An 11,463-nucleotide genomic window follows, 5' to 3' on the forward strand; every position below is an offset into this window, starting at 1 on the left:
ATGGGGGCGGGGTGCTGCCAGCTCCCTTGGGGACAGTCCCAGGGCACGTATGCACATAACACATGTGCAGAGGGTACAGGAGTCCCGCCAAGTGGATGGTGCCCTGTGGACTCACCTGCCAGTTAGCACTCATTCACACTATCATATATCCGATGAGGCTGCTGAGACAGACAAACCAAGACAGAGGGGCACAAAGGCTCCCGGGTCCACCCTGAGGCAGCTGGAGGTGGATATTAACCCAGGGCCTGGTGTGGAGCCCTCCGTCTGTGTCATCCCCAGCAAAACTCCCAGCTCAGGGATCTCTCCACCCTGTTCCCCCTCCATCCGCTGTGGGGAAGACACCAGGCAGGCACACAGAAGTTTATTTCAAAAAAATAATTTATAAAAGGTCATTTGCTTCTGTGTTTCGGCAGGCTCCCAGCCTCTCAGCCAGCACGGGGCGGTGTGGGGATGGGGTGGGCACGAGCGCTCCTTCCATCAAGATGCTGGGACAAGCAGCAGAGGGAGGTAGGGGAGGCCTGGGGAAGTGGGGTTCAGAGGTCTAAGACCTCTCTTGGTATGGGGAAGCGGGGAGGTGTAAAGATAGCCCTGCAGCCAGGTCCAACCAAAGCCCTGGAACAAGGACTGAGTGCCAAGGCCCAGAAGTCCAAGCAGAACCTTAACAAGCCATTAGAACACTGGGGCCTTGACTCCAAAGAACAGGGCCTTGAGATTGGGGTTGAACTCTGGCTTGAGATCCAGAGGCCAGAGAAGGAAGTCTCAAGACTAGGGACCCCAGGACCAAGGACAGACCTCCCCAAAACAGAACCAGAGATCTGGGATAGTACCCTTAGGTCAGGGCCTGGGGCTGCCAAGGCCGAGCGCCACCTGGTTGCAGTTGAGCCAGGAGGCCCAAGGCTTGCAGCTGACCCTGCCCGTATAGCCTGTGCCCCTGCTCACGTCTGCCCCCCAGGGAAGGAGAAGGAGCTGGGCCTCAGTGGTAGGGGGTCGTGGCTGAAGACAGAGTCGCTAGAGGAGCAGGTGCTGCTGGCGTCCCCGCCGGCAGGGGAGTAGGGTCCAAAGGTTAGGCGGAGGTCGAGGTACTGTGGGGAACAGTATTGGTCAGCCCTGGTGGTCAGGTGGGATGAGGCCCAGAGGGCAGTGGGCATGGGGGTGGGGGACGGTCTTGGGACCATAGGGGCGCAGTACCTCCTCAGAGACAGCCAGCAGGACCTTGTCCAGCGCCTCCACCAGTTGCTTGAAAGTGGGCCTCTGAGAGGGTGCTGCGTGCCAGCACTCGCGCATCAGCCCGTACCTGGGGGAGGAGCGGGGGAGGGTCAGAAGGAGCCTAGGGCCTGGGTGAGGGGGTGTGGCGAAGGGGCAGGAGGGTTTGATGCGAGGTGAGGCCATTCAGCAAAAGAGTACCCTGCCAAGCCTTCCCAGCCGGGCTGAGGAGGGGGTGACCATGAGTGAGAGCTGACCACTCTGTATGACTGGACCGTGAGGTCAGGGTTAGGACAGAGAATGAGGACTGAAAAGTGAGGGAGAGTGGGGTGAGGCCTCACAGCTCTGGGGGGCAGTGTGGGGGCCGGTCCATCCGATGCCCCTCTCGTAGCAGCGAGAACAGCTCCTCCACGGGGATGCCAGGGTATGGGGAGCCCCCGAGGGTGAAGATCTCCCACAGCAGGATTCCAAACGACCACCTGGATGGAGGCAGAACCCAGGCTCAACAGGGTACAGCTTCACTCCCTAACCTTGCGGCTAGGATAGGGGACCCCACAACTATGATCCACCATGGGGGTGGGAATAAGGACTTCTTTTAGAGTCTGGTCCCACTCAGACCCAGGGCAAGGGCTTTAGAAGGACAAAGGTTGCCTGCAGTTACATCCTGGGCCCCAGCTTCCAGGACTCACACATCACTCTGGTGCGTGTAGACTCTGTCAAACAAGGCCTCTGGTGCCATCCACTTGACAGGCAGGCGGCCCTGGAGGGAAGAGGGCACACTGCTGCCAAGGGCCACGGGTCCCAGTGCCTGGCCCCAATCAGCTGTGCCCCGCCTCCCTTACGTTGCTAGTTTTCTTGTAGTAATCAATGTGGTGGATGCCACGGGCCAGCCCGAAGTCTGCAATCTTCATCACGTTGTCCTCGGTCACCAGCACATTGCGGGCAGCCAGGTCCCGGTGGATGCACTGGGGGTGGGGCAGAGGTCTTAGATTGAGGACACATGGCTGGGAACTGGGCACAGGTGACCTCACAGCAACCCGACGAGTGGGAATCATCCACCCATTTTACAGATGGGGAAGTTGAGAGAGGGGAAATGTAAGCCAGCTAACTTCAGGGCCCACACCTTGTCTCTCGCACCACCTCTTCCTGCCTGTGGGAGAGGAAGGAATGGGAAGATGCAGTGTTAACTGCGTGTAGATGAGGCAGTACAGAAGGACTCAAGGACACTTACAGTAAGGGAAAAGAGGAGAGGGAGACGTTGGTGGCATTTAACACAAGGCCTGAAAGTGCGGGGATGGGTCGTTACCTTCCGGGACTCAAGGTACTGCATGCCCCGGGCCACCTGGTAGGCGCAGGAGACCAGGGCAGGGAAGGAGAGCGGCCCCTCGCTGCTCCGAGGCCCGTCAGGGCTGAGGTCAGGGCCTGGGGGGCGGCGGGCCCGCAGGAACTCCCGCAGGTTGCCCTTGGCAGCACACTCCACAATCACGTACAAGGGCCCTACAGAGGAGAGGGGCAACAGGGAAGCTGACACGGCTGTGGCTCCATGCCCCCACCATCCCCGCCCCTCACCCCGCCCCGCTCCCACCTTCCTGGGTGCAGACACCCAGCAGGTTGATAATGTTCTTGTGTCGGCCAATCAGCTTCATCACCTCCATCTCAGAGACCAGGTCTGCCAAGTCCTTGTCGGAGGCGTTGTCTGTGAGGATGACAGCCAGGGTGATTACACAAGGGAGGCTTTGGGTTGGGGACAGGACATGGAGCCCTAAATTCCGTGCCAGGAAGGTCTGGGCCTGAATCCCTGCTAGGCTGTGTGGCCTTGAAAGAGTCTCTTAACTTCTCTGAACCTCAGGATCATCTTGTATGAAATGGGACGATGGATTATGCCCTACTCTCATAACAGTGGCAAGGATGCGACAAGATCAGGATCTAAAAGTTCTAGGCCTGCCACTGAGTGCAACCAGGAAAAAGGAGGGAGGGGAAAGAGCTCTGAATAGGAAGGAAGCTCCGTCTGGAGGACTTGGCATTAGTCCCCGAATGGGGTGGGAGCTCCTGGGGGCGGAAAGTGGGCTGGCGCCCTGAGGTCTGTCTGACCAGGGCCTGGCGTCCATCTGGCCTGGGAGTTCAGGGAGCTGCTGGTAGAGCGCAGCCAGGGGAGGCCAGGAAGAAGCTGCTCTAGTTTCTCTTGAGAAGGCTAAGGACCAGGGGCTGAGCCCCTGGGGCTGACCTGTGGCCCTGGGCCAATGACATACCCTCCGCGCCAGACCTCACAATGCACATTTCTCAATCCTTGCCTCCCAGAAAGTGCCAGGTGGCCCCAGCTGTGCAGAAAGGAGGGGCTGGCGGGAGTGGAACAGCAGTTTGGGCTGCTTTTGTAGAAGGGGCTGGGGAATAGCAGCGAGAGGCCTCGATGGTGGGTCCCGCCCGGGTGTCCTGAGCCTCCTGGGGCTGCTGCTTGGGCTGTTCTCTGAAAGAGTGGTAGACACAGGGGGAGATCTGGGAAGGACCTGGGGGAGACCGAGGGTGCAATCTTGGGGGGAAATCATGGGGTTGAGGTGGAGGCCTTCAAGGCTAATAAGGTTATTTGAGGTCAAAGCTGACACAGGGTAACAGACCTATCACCCTAAACTCTTGTGGTCACCATCATCCCAGTAGTGAAGATTTTAGGTGTCATTTTCCACCAACCTCAGGCTGGGAGGCGGGGACTGTTATTTATCCCATGTGACCTGTGAGGGAAATCGAAGCTCAGAAATGACTTGCCAGGGTCCGTGGCACATTTGGGCCCAAGGAGTGGGGGGAATGACAGCCTTTCCTGGTCCTCAGCCACTAGCACCCTGAGCCCTGTCTGTTACTTTCCAGGTCATAGGGTCTCCCACAAGCCGCCACACTTACCCTTAAGCATCTTGACGGCCACGGTGCTGGCTTGGTCCGGCCGGGTGGGGTCCATGCCGAAGGCCTCTGCACATACCACCTGCCCAAAGCAGCCCTCGCCCAGGGGCTTTCCCAGCACCAGCCTGAAGATGAGAGAGACAAGGCCTCAGCCACTGGGCATCACTCCTACACAGGGTCTGATCCCCACGCTCACTCGGCACGGCATACCTGTCCCGGGGGAACTCCCACAGTGGGTCAAGAGGCAGGTCGAGGCTCACGAGGCCAGCGAGCAAGGGGGGGCCGCTGGAGGAGAGACGGACACCCCGCACCAGGGATAAGCTTGACTTGGCTGAGGAGCCTGACTCCAGCGAGAACTGCAAAGTGAGAGACTTGGTCGGTCTGCTGAAGCTGAGCTGGGGCGGGAACGCAGGCCCTGAGCCTTTGCTATGGGAACACGGAGGTGGGGGACAGCACGCTGGATACCTGTCGGGCCAGAGGGAAGCGAGATAACTTCTGCACAGTGGCGGGCTGTCGGTGGTGTCGGGTGAGGAGCGTCTGCCTGCGATATAGCCCGACCAGCAGCAGGAACACGATCAAAGCCAGAGAGCCTGACGAGTACAGGATGATGTCCGTGTACCTGCCTTCGGGTGCTGTTGCTGTCCACGTGAGATCCTCCTCTGCCCGCAGGGGGACACACAGACAGAAACTGATTGGTCAGTCAGCAGTCAGATGGCTGGCCCCACCCCGTCTCACTGAAGCCCTTGTAGCTCCTCACACAGAGAGACACACACCAGTAAAACTGCACTGATACCCCGTCCTGCGTACCCACAGACTTCCTTGGTGGCTTAGACAATATAGAATCCACTTGCAATGTGGGAGACCTGGCTTCGATCCCTGGGTTGGGAAGGTCCCCTGGAGGAGGGCATGGCAACCTACTCCAGTATTCTAGCCTGGAGAATCCCATGGAGAGAGGAGCCTGATGGGCTATAGTCCATGGGTCACGAAGAGTCGGACACGACTGAGCGACTAAGCACAGCACAGCACTGCACACCCATGTCCCAGAGAGTTGCACAGACAGTCATATGTGGACATGCATAACAGGATTACCGTATACAGAATCCCAAATCCACACGTCACATCCCAGATCCATATCTCACAGACCAAGGAAGACTCCCTCTACCCAGCAGGTCACAGCCTATGGCTGGACCACAGCAGGAGCTCACCTGGCAGCACCGTGAGCCAGGCTGACTGGTAGGAAAGGCCGATGGAGTTGCCCGCCAGGCAGGTGTACTCGCCTGCATCCTCAGCAGATACATTCCGAAGGTACAAGACCTCCACCTCTGAGCTATTGATGTCCGCTGTCTGGGGATGGGGGATACACTCAGGGGTCACAGCAGGGCCTGGGGTCCCGCCGTGGCCAGGAAGCGAGGTGGGGACTCCCCACCCCCGTGGGAGGATGGTGGAATCAGGTGCCAGCAAGGACTAGACCTTTAAGACTTGCACATAGGGGAAGCCGTCGGCACCGAAGCTGCTGCCATTGATGACGATGTGCTTCAGCCACTGGATGTGGGGCTGGGCGTCGCTGTACACCTTGCAGAGCAGTTCCACGTCACTGCCCACCACAGCTGTGGTGTTGGCTGGGAGCCCTGCCTGAAGGATGGGCCGGTGCGGGGACCGCTCTGGGGGAGAGGCCAGGCCAGGCTGTCAGCCCTGATCGGTGCACCTACCTGCCTCCCGCCTACCCCTCAGCTCAAGGGAGGAACCTTCCTGATACTCAGCTCAGACCTTGTTCATCCCCTCCTTACACTATTCAAACCTTCCGTGACTCCCCGTTGCCTTTGGGAACAAGGAGAATTTCTCAGCCAAGCACTCAAAAACCCTTCAGGTCTGGCTCTCTGCTTAAATCCCACAACCCAGACATATTCCTCTCCACAGAAGCATTGTATTCTTCATGCCTAGGGCCTTGGCTCAGCCTGTATCCTCTGCCTGGATGTCTTTCCCTTTCCCCACCTCAGCTGGGCCCTGCTTCTCCAAGCCCACGTTACTCCCTGTGCTTCCCTCGGCCCCACCTGGACACTTTGAGTAGCTTGAGTGAGTCGCCTAAGCCTAAGTCCATCTGGCTTGTCAGACTGGGTCCCACCTGAAGACAGGGACAGGGCTCCCACCCCCACGCCCCCTCACCCGCCTGCCTACCCACTCACCCAGCACGTCCAGCAAGTAGCTATAGCGGATGCTGCCCAAAGAGTTTTCCACGAGGCAGGTGTACATGCCACGGTCAGAGGGCACCACGCTTTCCATCACCAGGCTCCAGTGCTGGTGGCGCAGCTGGGGAGCAGGCAAGCGTCCATGAGAGGCCACCGAACCGTGCCCACAGGGGTCTTCTCAAGCTCTCTAAGCCCCAGGGAGACCAATGCCAAGGGTAGGGACTTTGGGACAAAGGAGAAGGCTCCCAAAAGTATCCAAACCATAGGTTTGAGTCTTTTGAGTTTTAGCTCTACTTCTTCCAAGCTGGGCCACCTTGAACCAGTTTTTGCCCTTTCTGAGTCTCAGCTTCCTCTGAGACAATAGCTTGGAACTGACCCTGTTGTGGTCTCATCATGAAAATGAGCCGCTAAAACACTGATACCTGCTGGTCAGTGATCCTTCCCACTGTACACATGGAGTTGCTAAGGTCGGCAGGTTAAGTCACTTGCCAGGGAGTAGCAGAGTGGGAACTTGACCCAGAGCTGTCCATGTCCATGGTCTAATGCCCCTTCTCGGTCCCTTGGCTGCCTTCCTCATTAGAAAAAGAGCTGTGGGTTTGACTTGAGGGCACCGACGAAGGAACCTGGAGACTCACCCGAATGCCTCCAATGCGGTGCTCCCCGTGGAAGTCCTGTCCATCCTTGAGCCAGCGGATGGTGGGCATGGGGTTGCCTGCAGCTGGACAGCGGAACTTGACGGTGTTCCCAGCAGGCACCGCATGCAGTTTCTTCTCCATGCGCTGGGGGTGCGTCCAGTAGGGTGCTGAAGAGGAGGAGATGGGAGAATTCAGTGTCTACTAGAAGACCTCCTGTTCACACACAGATCTGTTCTCAGTGGCCAGCAGGAAGGCAGGGTCTTTGAGGACTCATACTGACCTTGCTGGGGGTAAATGTGCCCATTCAAGGGGCCCCTGTGGATCTTGGGGTCCTCGTCGCCATTGCTGGAGGTCATGGAGTCTATGTCCAGGACAGAAGGAGGCGTTTGAGGCCCAGGACAGAGAATCTCTCCCCAGGCACCCCTTATCCTCTGCTAGTCCCCCTTACCGTCCACAACCAAGGTGACGTTGTGCAGAAGCAAGGAGCCTCTTGCCAGGCAGAGGTACTGGCCAGCATCCTCGGGTAGGAAGCTGGCAATCTCCAAGCGGCCTCTCCAGCCTCGTACCCGGCCAGCAGGTGTCAGGCGACTGCCCTCCTTGTACCAGTGGCCACTGCGCTCAGCCCGCCCACAGCATAACCGCACAGGCTGCCCAAGGGCCACCGTCAACTCCTGCTCTTGCTGCTCCGGGCTGGGGGCCAGGCAGGGCTCTGTGGGTCGAGGGCAGAGGTCCGTGAGCCCCGCAGCCCCCTGCCTACAGAGAACATGCTGCACACACAAGACACGAGCACGCTCGACACATGCTAAACACCTGCTGCCTCTTCACGGACACACAACCACATGCTGCAGAGGCTATGTGCAGGGCAAACGCCACCCCTCTGGTGCATAGCACACACACACGGCACATAGCAGACATGCTGGACTGGACATGCCACTGTCTAAGGGACACACACACACAAGGTACATGCTGTATGTGCCACGCACAGGGCACACACCACACCTCTGGGGCACATCACACTCACAGTGCATACACCACACATGCTGGTGGGGCCCCCCAAGTCCCACACACCCAGTGCACAGAACACACACGCGCACATACACACACGCCTACGGCCAAGGGGCTCACCACCAGCTCTGCGGCCCAGCTCGGGGCCCCGCACCCTGCAAGGCCAGTCCTCTCTTGGGGACACACAGATAGGTGGACGCTTGCTGGGAGCCAGACACCAAGTCTCCATGGCTGAGTCCTGCCCTGCTGTCACCTCCTCAGGGTCTGGGCCAGGATCCTCTCCAGCCTTGCTCAGCCAGCTGCCCCCTCCTGAGGCCCACTCTTCCCACCCCGGCCACCCTCTCCCTTCTTAGAGGCCATACCCAGCTCCGTTTCCTCAGAGGCCTCAAAGGACAAAGCTGGAGCCCCAGGTGCCCCCAGCAGGACCCCCAGTAGGACCAACAGCAGCCGCATCTCCTTCCTGCTGCTCTCAGGGACCCAGGCTGGGCCTCCTATGACTGCCTTCCTGAAACAGAGAGGGCAAAGAACTCCTACTAGACCCACACCTTTGCTGCCTCTCTGCTCCTGTTTTGCAGATGAGGAAACTGAGACAAGAAATGGCTGGCTGACTTGTCCAAGCCCAACAGGCAGCGTCAGAGCAAAGACTAGAACCAGCTCTGCCATTAACTAGAGCTCAAGGCTTCCCCATGGTAGGTCGGCGCGGGGTTGGGGGGGGCTGGAAGGGGGTTGGGCTTCCTGCCCTTCTTGGGTCCTGCTGAGACCTTCCTTGGCACAAGTTCACAGAAAGGGCAGTTTTGGAATTTTTTGCTTGGAGGGAAACAGAGAATGGAGACACATCTTCTCCCTCTCAGCACACATAATTTATTTTTTGCTGAATAAATGTATTGCTGAAGAGCCAAAAAAAAAAAAAACCTGAAATATAATACAAGGCCAAGCTTCAGCATTTGGATGTTATCTGATCTGACCCCCACTCCTTAGAGCATTGCTTACATTTCCATGACCAGCTTCGGAGACCTATAGTGGCAGGGTGGGTGTGTGCTTAGTCCCTCAGTCATGTTTGACTCTTTGCGACCCCATGGACTGTAGCCTGCCAGGCTCCTCAGTCCACGGGGATTCTCCAGGCAAGAATACTGGAGTGGGTTGCCATTGCCTTCTCCAGGGAATCTTCCTGACCCAGGGATCAAACCCAGGTCTTCCATACTGCGGGTGGATTCTTTACCATCTGAGCCACCCAAGAAGCCCTGCAGTGGCAGGGTGCTCACTGCTAACAAGGCCATACATCCCACGGCCAGGAAAAATTCTGAGCCAGAACTGCATTCTGGGGATACTTCTGTTTTTTGTACCCCCGCAACTCCATCAGAGGTGACACAAGCTCTTGTAAAGCAGGTAGACTCTAGTGTCTGACAGAACCAACTTCAAATCCTGACTCTTACCAAGTGCAAGTCACTGTCCCTCTCTGGGCTGCTGTCCTTACAGGACTGCTTTGAGAATAAAAGAGAACATATGTAGGGCCAGGCGCACAGAACGCTGCAGTGCTTTCTTCCCTTTCCCCTCTCCATGACTGTCATCCTGCGTCTGCTCTCAGCCAGTCACCTCCAGTTCTGGTGCTGTTCCTAGCAGGTGTGATGTACACGCCCACCCCATCTAGGTACTCTCCTCCAAACACCATCAACGATGTCTCTATCCACCAAAAGGAACCGTCAGACCTAAGCCTCAGCTGGCAGGGGAAGAGGGTGGCTAGTATAGTCCCAGGGGCCTGCTGGCTATCACCTGGGCCCGAGTAGCAGGTGTCACTGATGGCTCCGCATCCACCTCACTCAGGTATCTCACTGCACTCCTCCTCAGCCACTGGTCCCCCTGTCCTGAGTTCTGAGGCAGGGGGTGCTTAGCTTGCCCTGGCCAAAGCAATAATCCCCTCCTTCAAACGGTTTCTTCTCTGGGCTGCCCCCACAGCTGGGGCATTGCTTGCCCAGTCCCTCTCCAGCCCATCTCACCTTCCCTGCCTGAACCCAGAGCATGTGACAGGCATCTCTAGCTTGGGCCTTTGCAAACATCTCCCTTGATTCTCCAGCAGAGTTTTAGAAATTTATGAGCCTGTCATGTCCCCCCTGCTCAACACCCACCAGCTTACAAGCCCATAATGGCTGCCTCTGTGCAGCAGCATCCAGCCCACACTGTTTATCCAGCATCCAAGGCCTCCCTCCTTGCCCCGGTCATTCTCATTGGCCACACAGTCTGCTTCTTCAGCACTGAGAAGTCATCGGCTTTCAGAACTGGGCATGTCTTCTCTCTTGCCCATACCTCTGTGATCCCACTTCTCTACCTGGCTCAGATGCCACAATCTGTGCTCTGTCTGTGCCCACCTTCGTTTTCCATTGCCCTCCCCTGTGACATCCCCTCACCCTGCTCTGCTCTTCAAGGATGTAGCTCTCTGGATTGGGAATGGAGTGGGAGGCCCAGGGATTCTATTCCCACTCCGGGGCTACCCTGACCTCATTTAGTCGGGTCACCCGCGCGGCTGACGGGACAGACTGCCCTGCACCTGGGGTCGAAGGGTCTGACTCTGACAGGTAGTTCTGGGTTCTCCAGCCTCCCGCACTCAAGCCCTGGGAGAGCCTGAGCAAGTGACTGCACTTCTCGGAGCCTCAGCTTCCTCATCTCTCTATTCGGGGCGAATAGACCGTCCAGCAGCCGAGGGACCAGCGCGCCCTTCCTCCTCCCCTATCGGGCCACCCTGGGGAGCAGTGCCAGTCGGTGGGTCTCGAAAGGAGCTGCAGGGACAGTCTGCCCGCCCCCGCCCCGGTGGGCAATGAGTAACCAGCTCCGCGGCCAGGGTGCTCTTTGGACGGAGCGGGACAAAAGGCCCTGTGTGCGCTACGGGTTACTGATTTACCTTCCCCTTCACCCCCACGCCGAGCGGACGCCCAGGTCCCTAGTGTTGGGAGGGGTCAGCTCTCGGAGCCCCGCTGCCGCTCGCCCCCTGGCGGCTGGGAGAGCAGCACGGGCCTGCACGGGGTCCCGGCTCACCTCGAACCTCCGTGGTCCCGCTACTGGCACAAGGTCCCGACTTACCTGGGTCCTCCGCGGCCTCGTTCTCAGCTCCCACCAGCCCCGACCCCCGCGCCCAGCGAAGACAGAAGACTGCTCCGGAGTTGCGCAGCCCCCGGCCGCAGAGCCAGGAATGCACCCGAGACAGCGGCGTGGCCACGGGTAGCCCAGCGCCCCGCCCACCTCGGGTTTCACCTACTTGGGGCTCCGCCCATCCTGGACCAACTCTGTCCTAACAGTGGGTTGGCGGGGAACGGCCCAGCGCCCCGCCCATCTCGGGTCCCGCCCGGCCGGGACCAGCTCCTGACAGCTGGTGGGTGGTACAGCGTCTCGCTTACCTGGAGACGACTCCTCGAACTCAACTGCGCCTGGTAGCCTAAGGGGTCGGCCCAATGCTGGCTGGCGCATCCCTTCAGAGTCTGCCCCTTTTGCCTCACCTGGGCCAGGCTTCCAAGTTCTTGACCATCACTCCGTTCCTTGGTTCTTACACCTCAGGGAAC

At 58.6% G+C, this 11,463-nt stretch overlaps 1 protein-coding gene across 1 annotated transcript; it reads right to left on the reverse strand.

The window, feature by feature from the left end:
- Positions 364-11,099, reverse strand: FGFR4 (fibroblast growth factor receptor 4). Its single transcript, XM_005682748.3, has 18 exons — positions 10,988-11,099; positions 8,278-8,420; positions 7,359-7,619; positions 7,191-7,271; positions 6,911-7,077; positions 6,273-6,396; positions 5,560-5,750; positions 5,295-5,433; positions 4,555-4,748; positions 4,300-4,445; positions 4,093-4,214; positions 2,789-2,899; positions 2,510-2,700; positions 2,046-2,168; positions 1,893-1,963; positions 1,545-1,682; positions 1,189-1,294; positions 364-1,082 (listed from the first exon to the last, which is right to left on the reverse strand). The coding sequence occupies exons 2-18, from the start codon at positions 8,366-8,368 to the stop codon at positions 936-938; spliced, it is 2,403 nt and encodes an 800-aa protein (XP_005682805.2). The 5' UTR covers positions 8,369-8,420; positions 10,988-11,099; the 3' UTR covers positions 364-935.

Source organism: Capra hircus, chromosome 7, assembly GCF_001704415.2.
Source record: "Capra hircus breed San Clemente chromosome 7, ASM170441v1, whole genome shotgun sequence".
NCBI lineage: Eukaryota > Metazoa > Chordata > Mammalia > Artiodactyla > Bovidae > Capra > Capra hircus.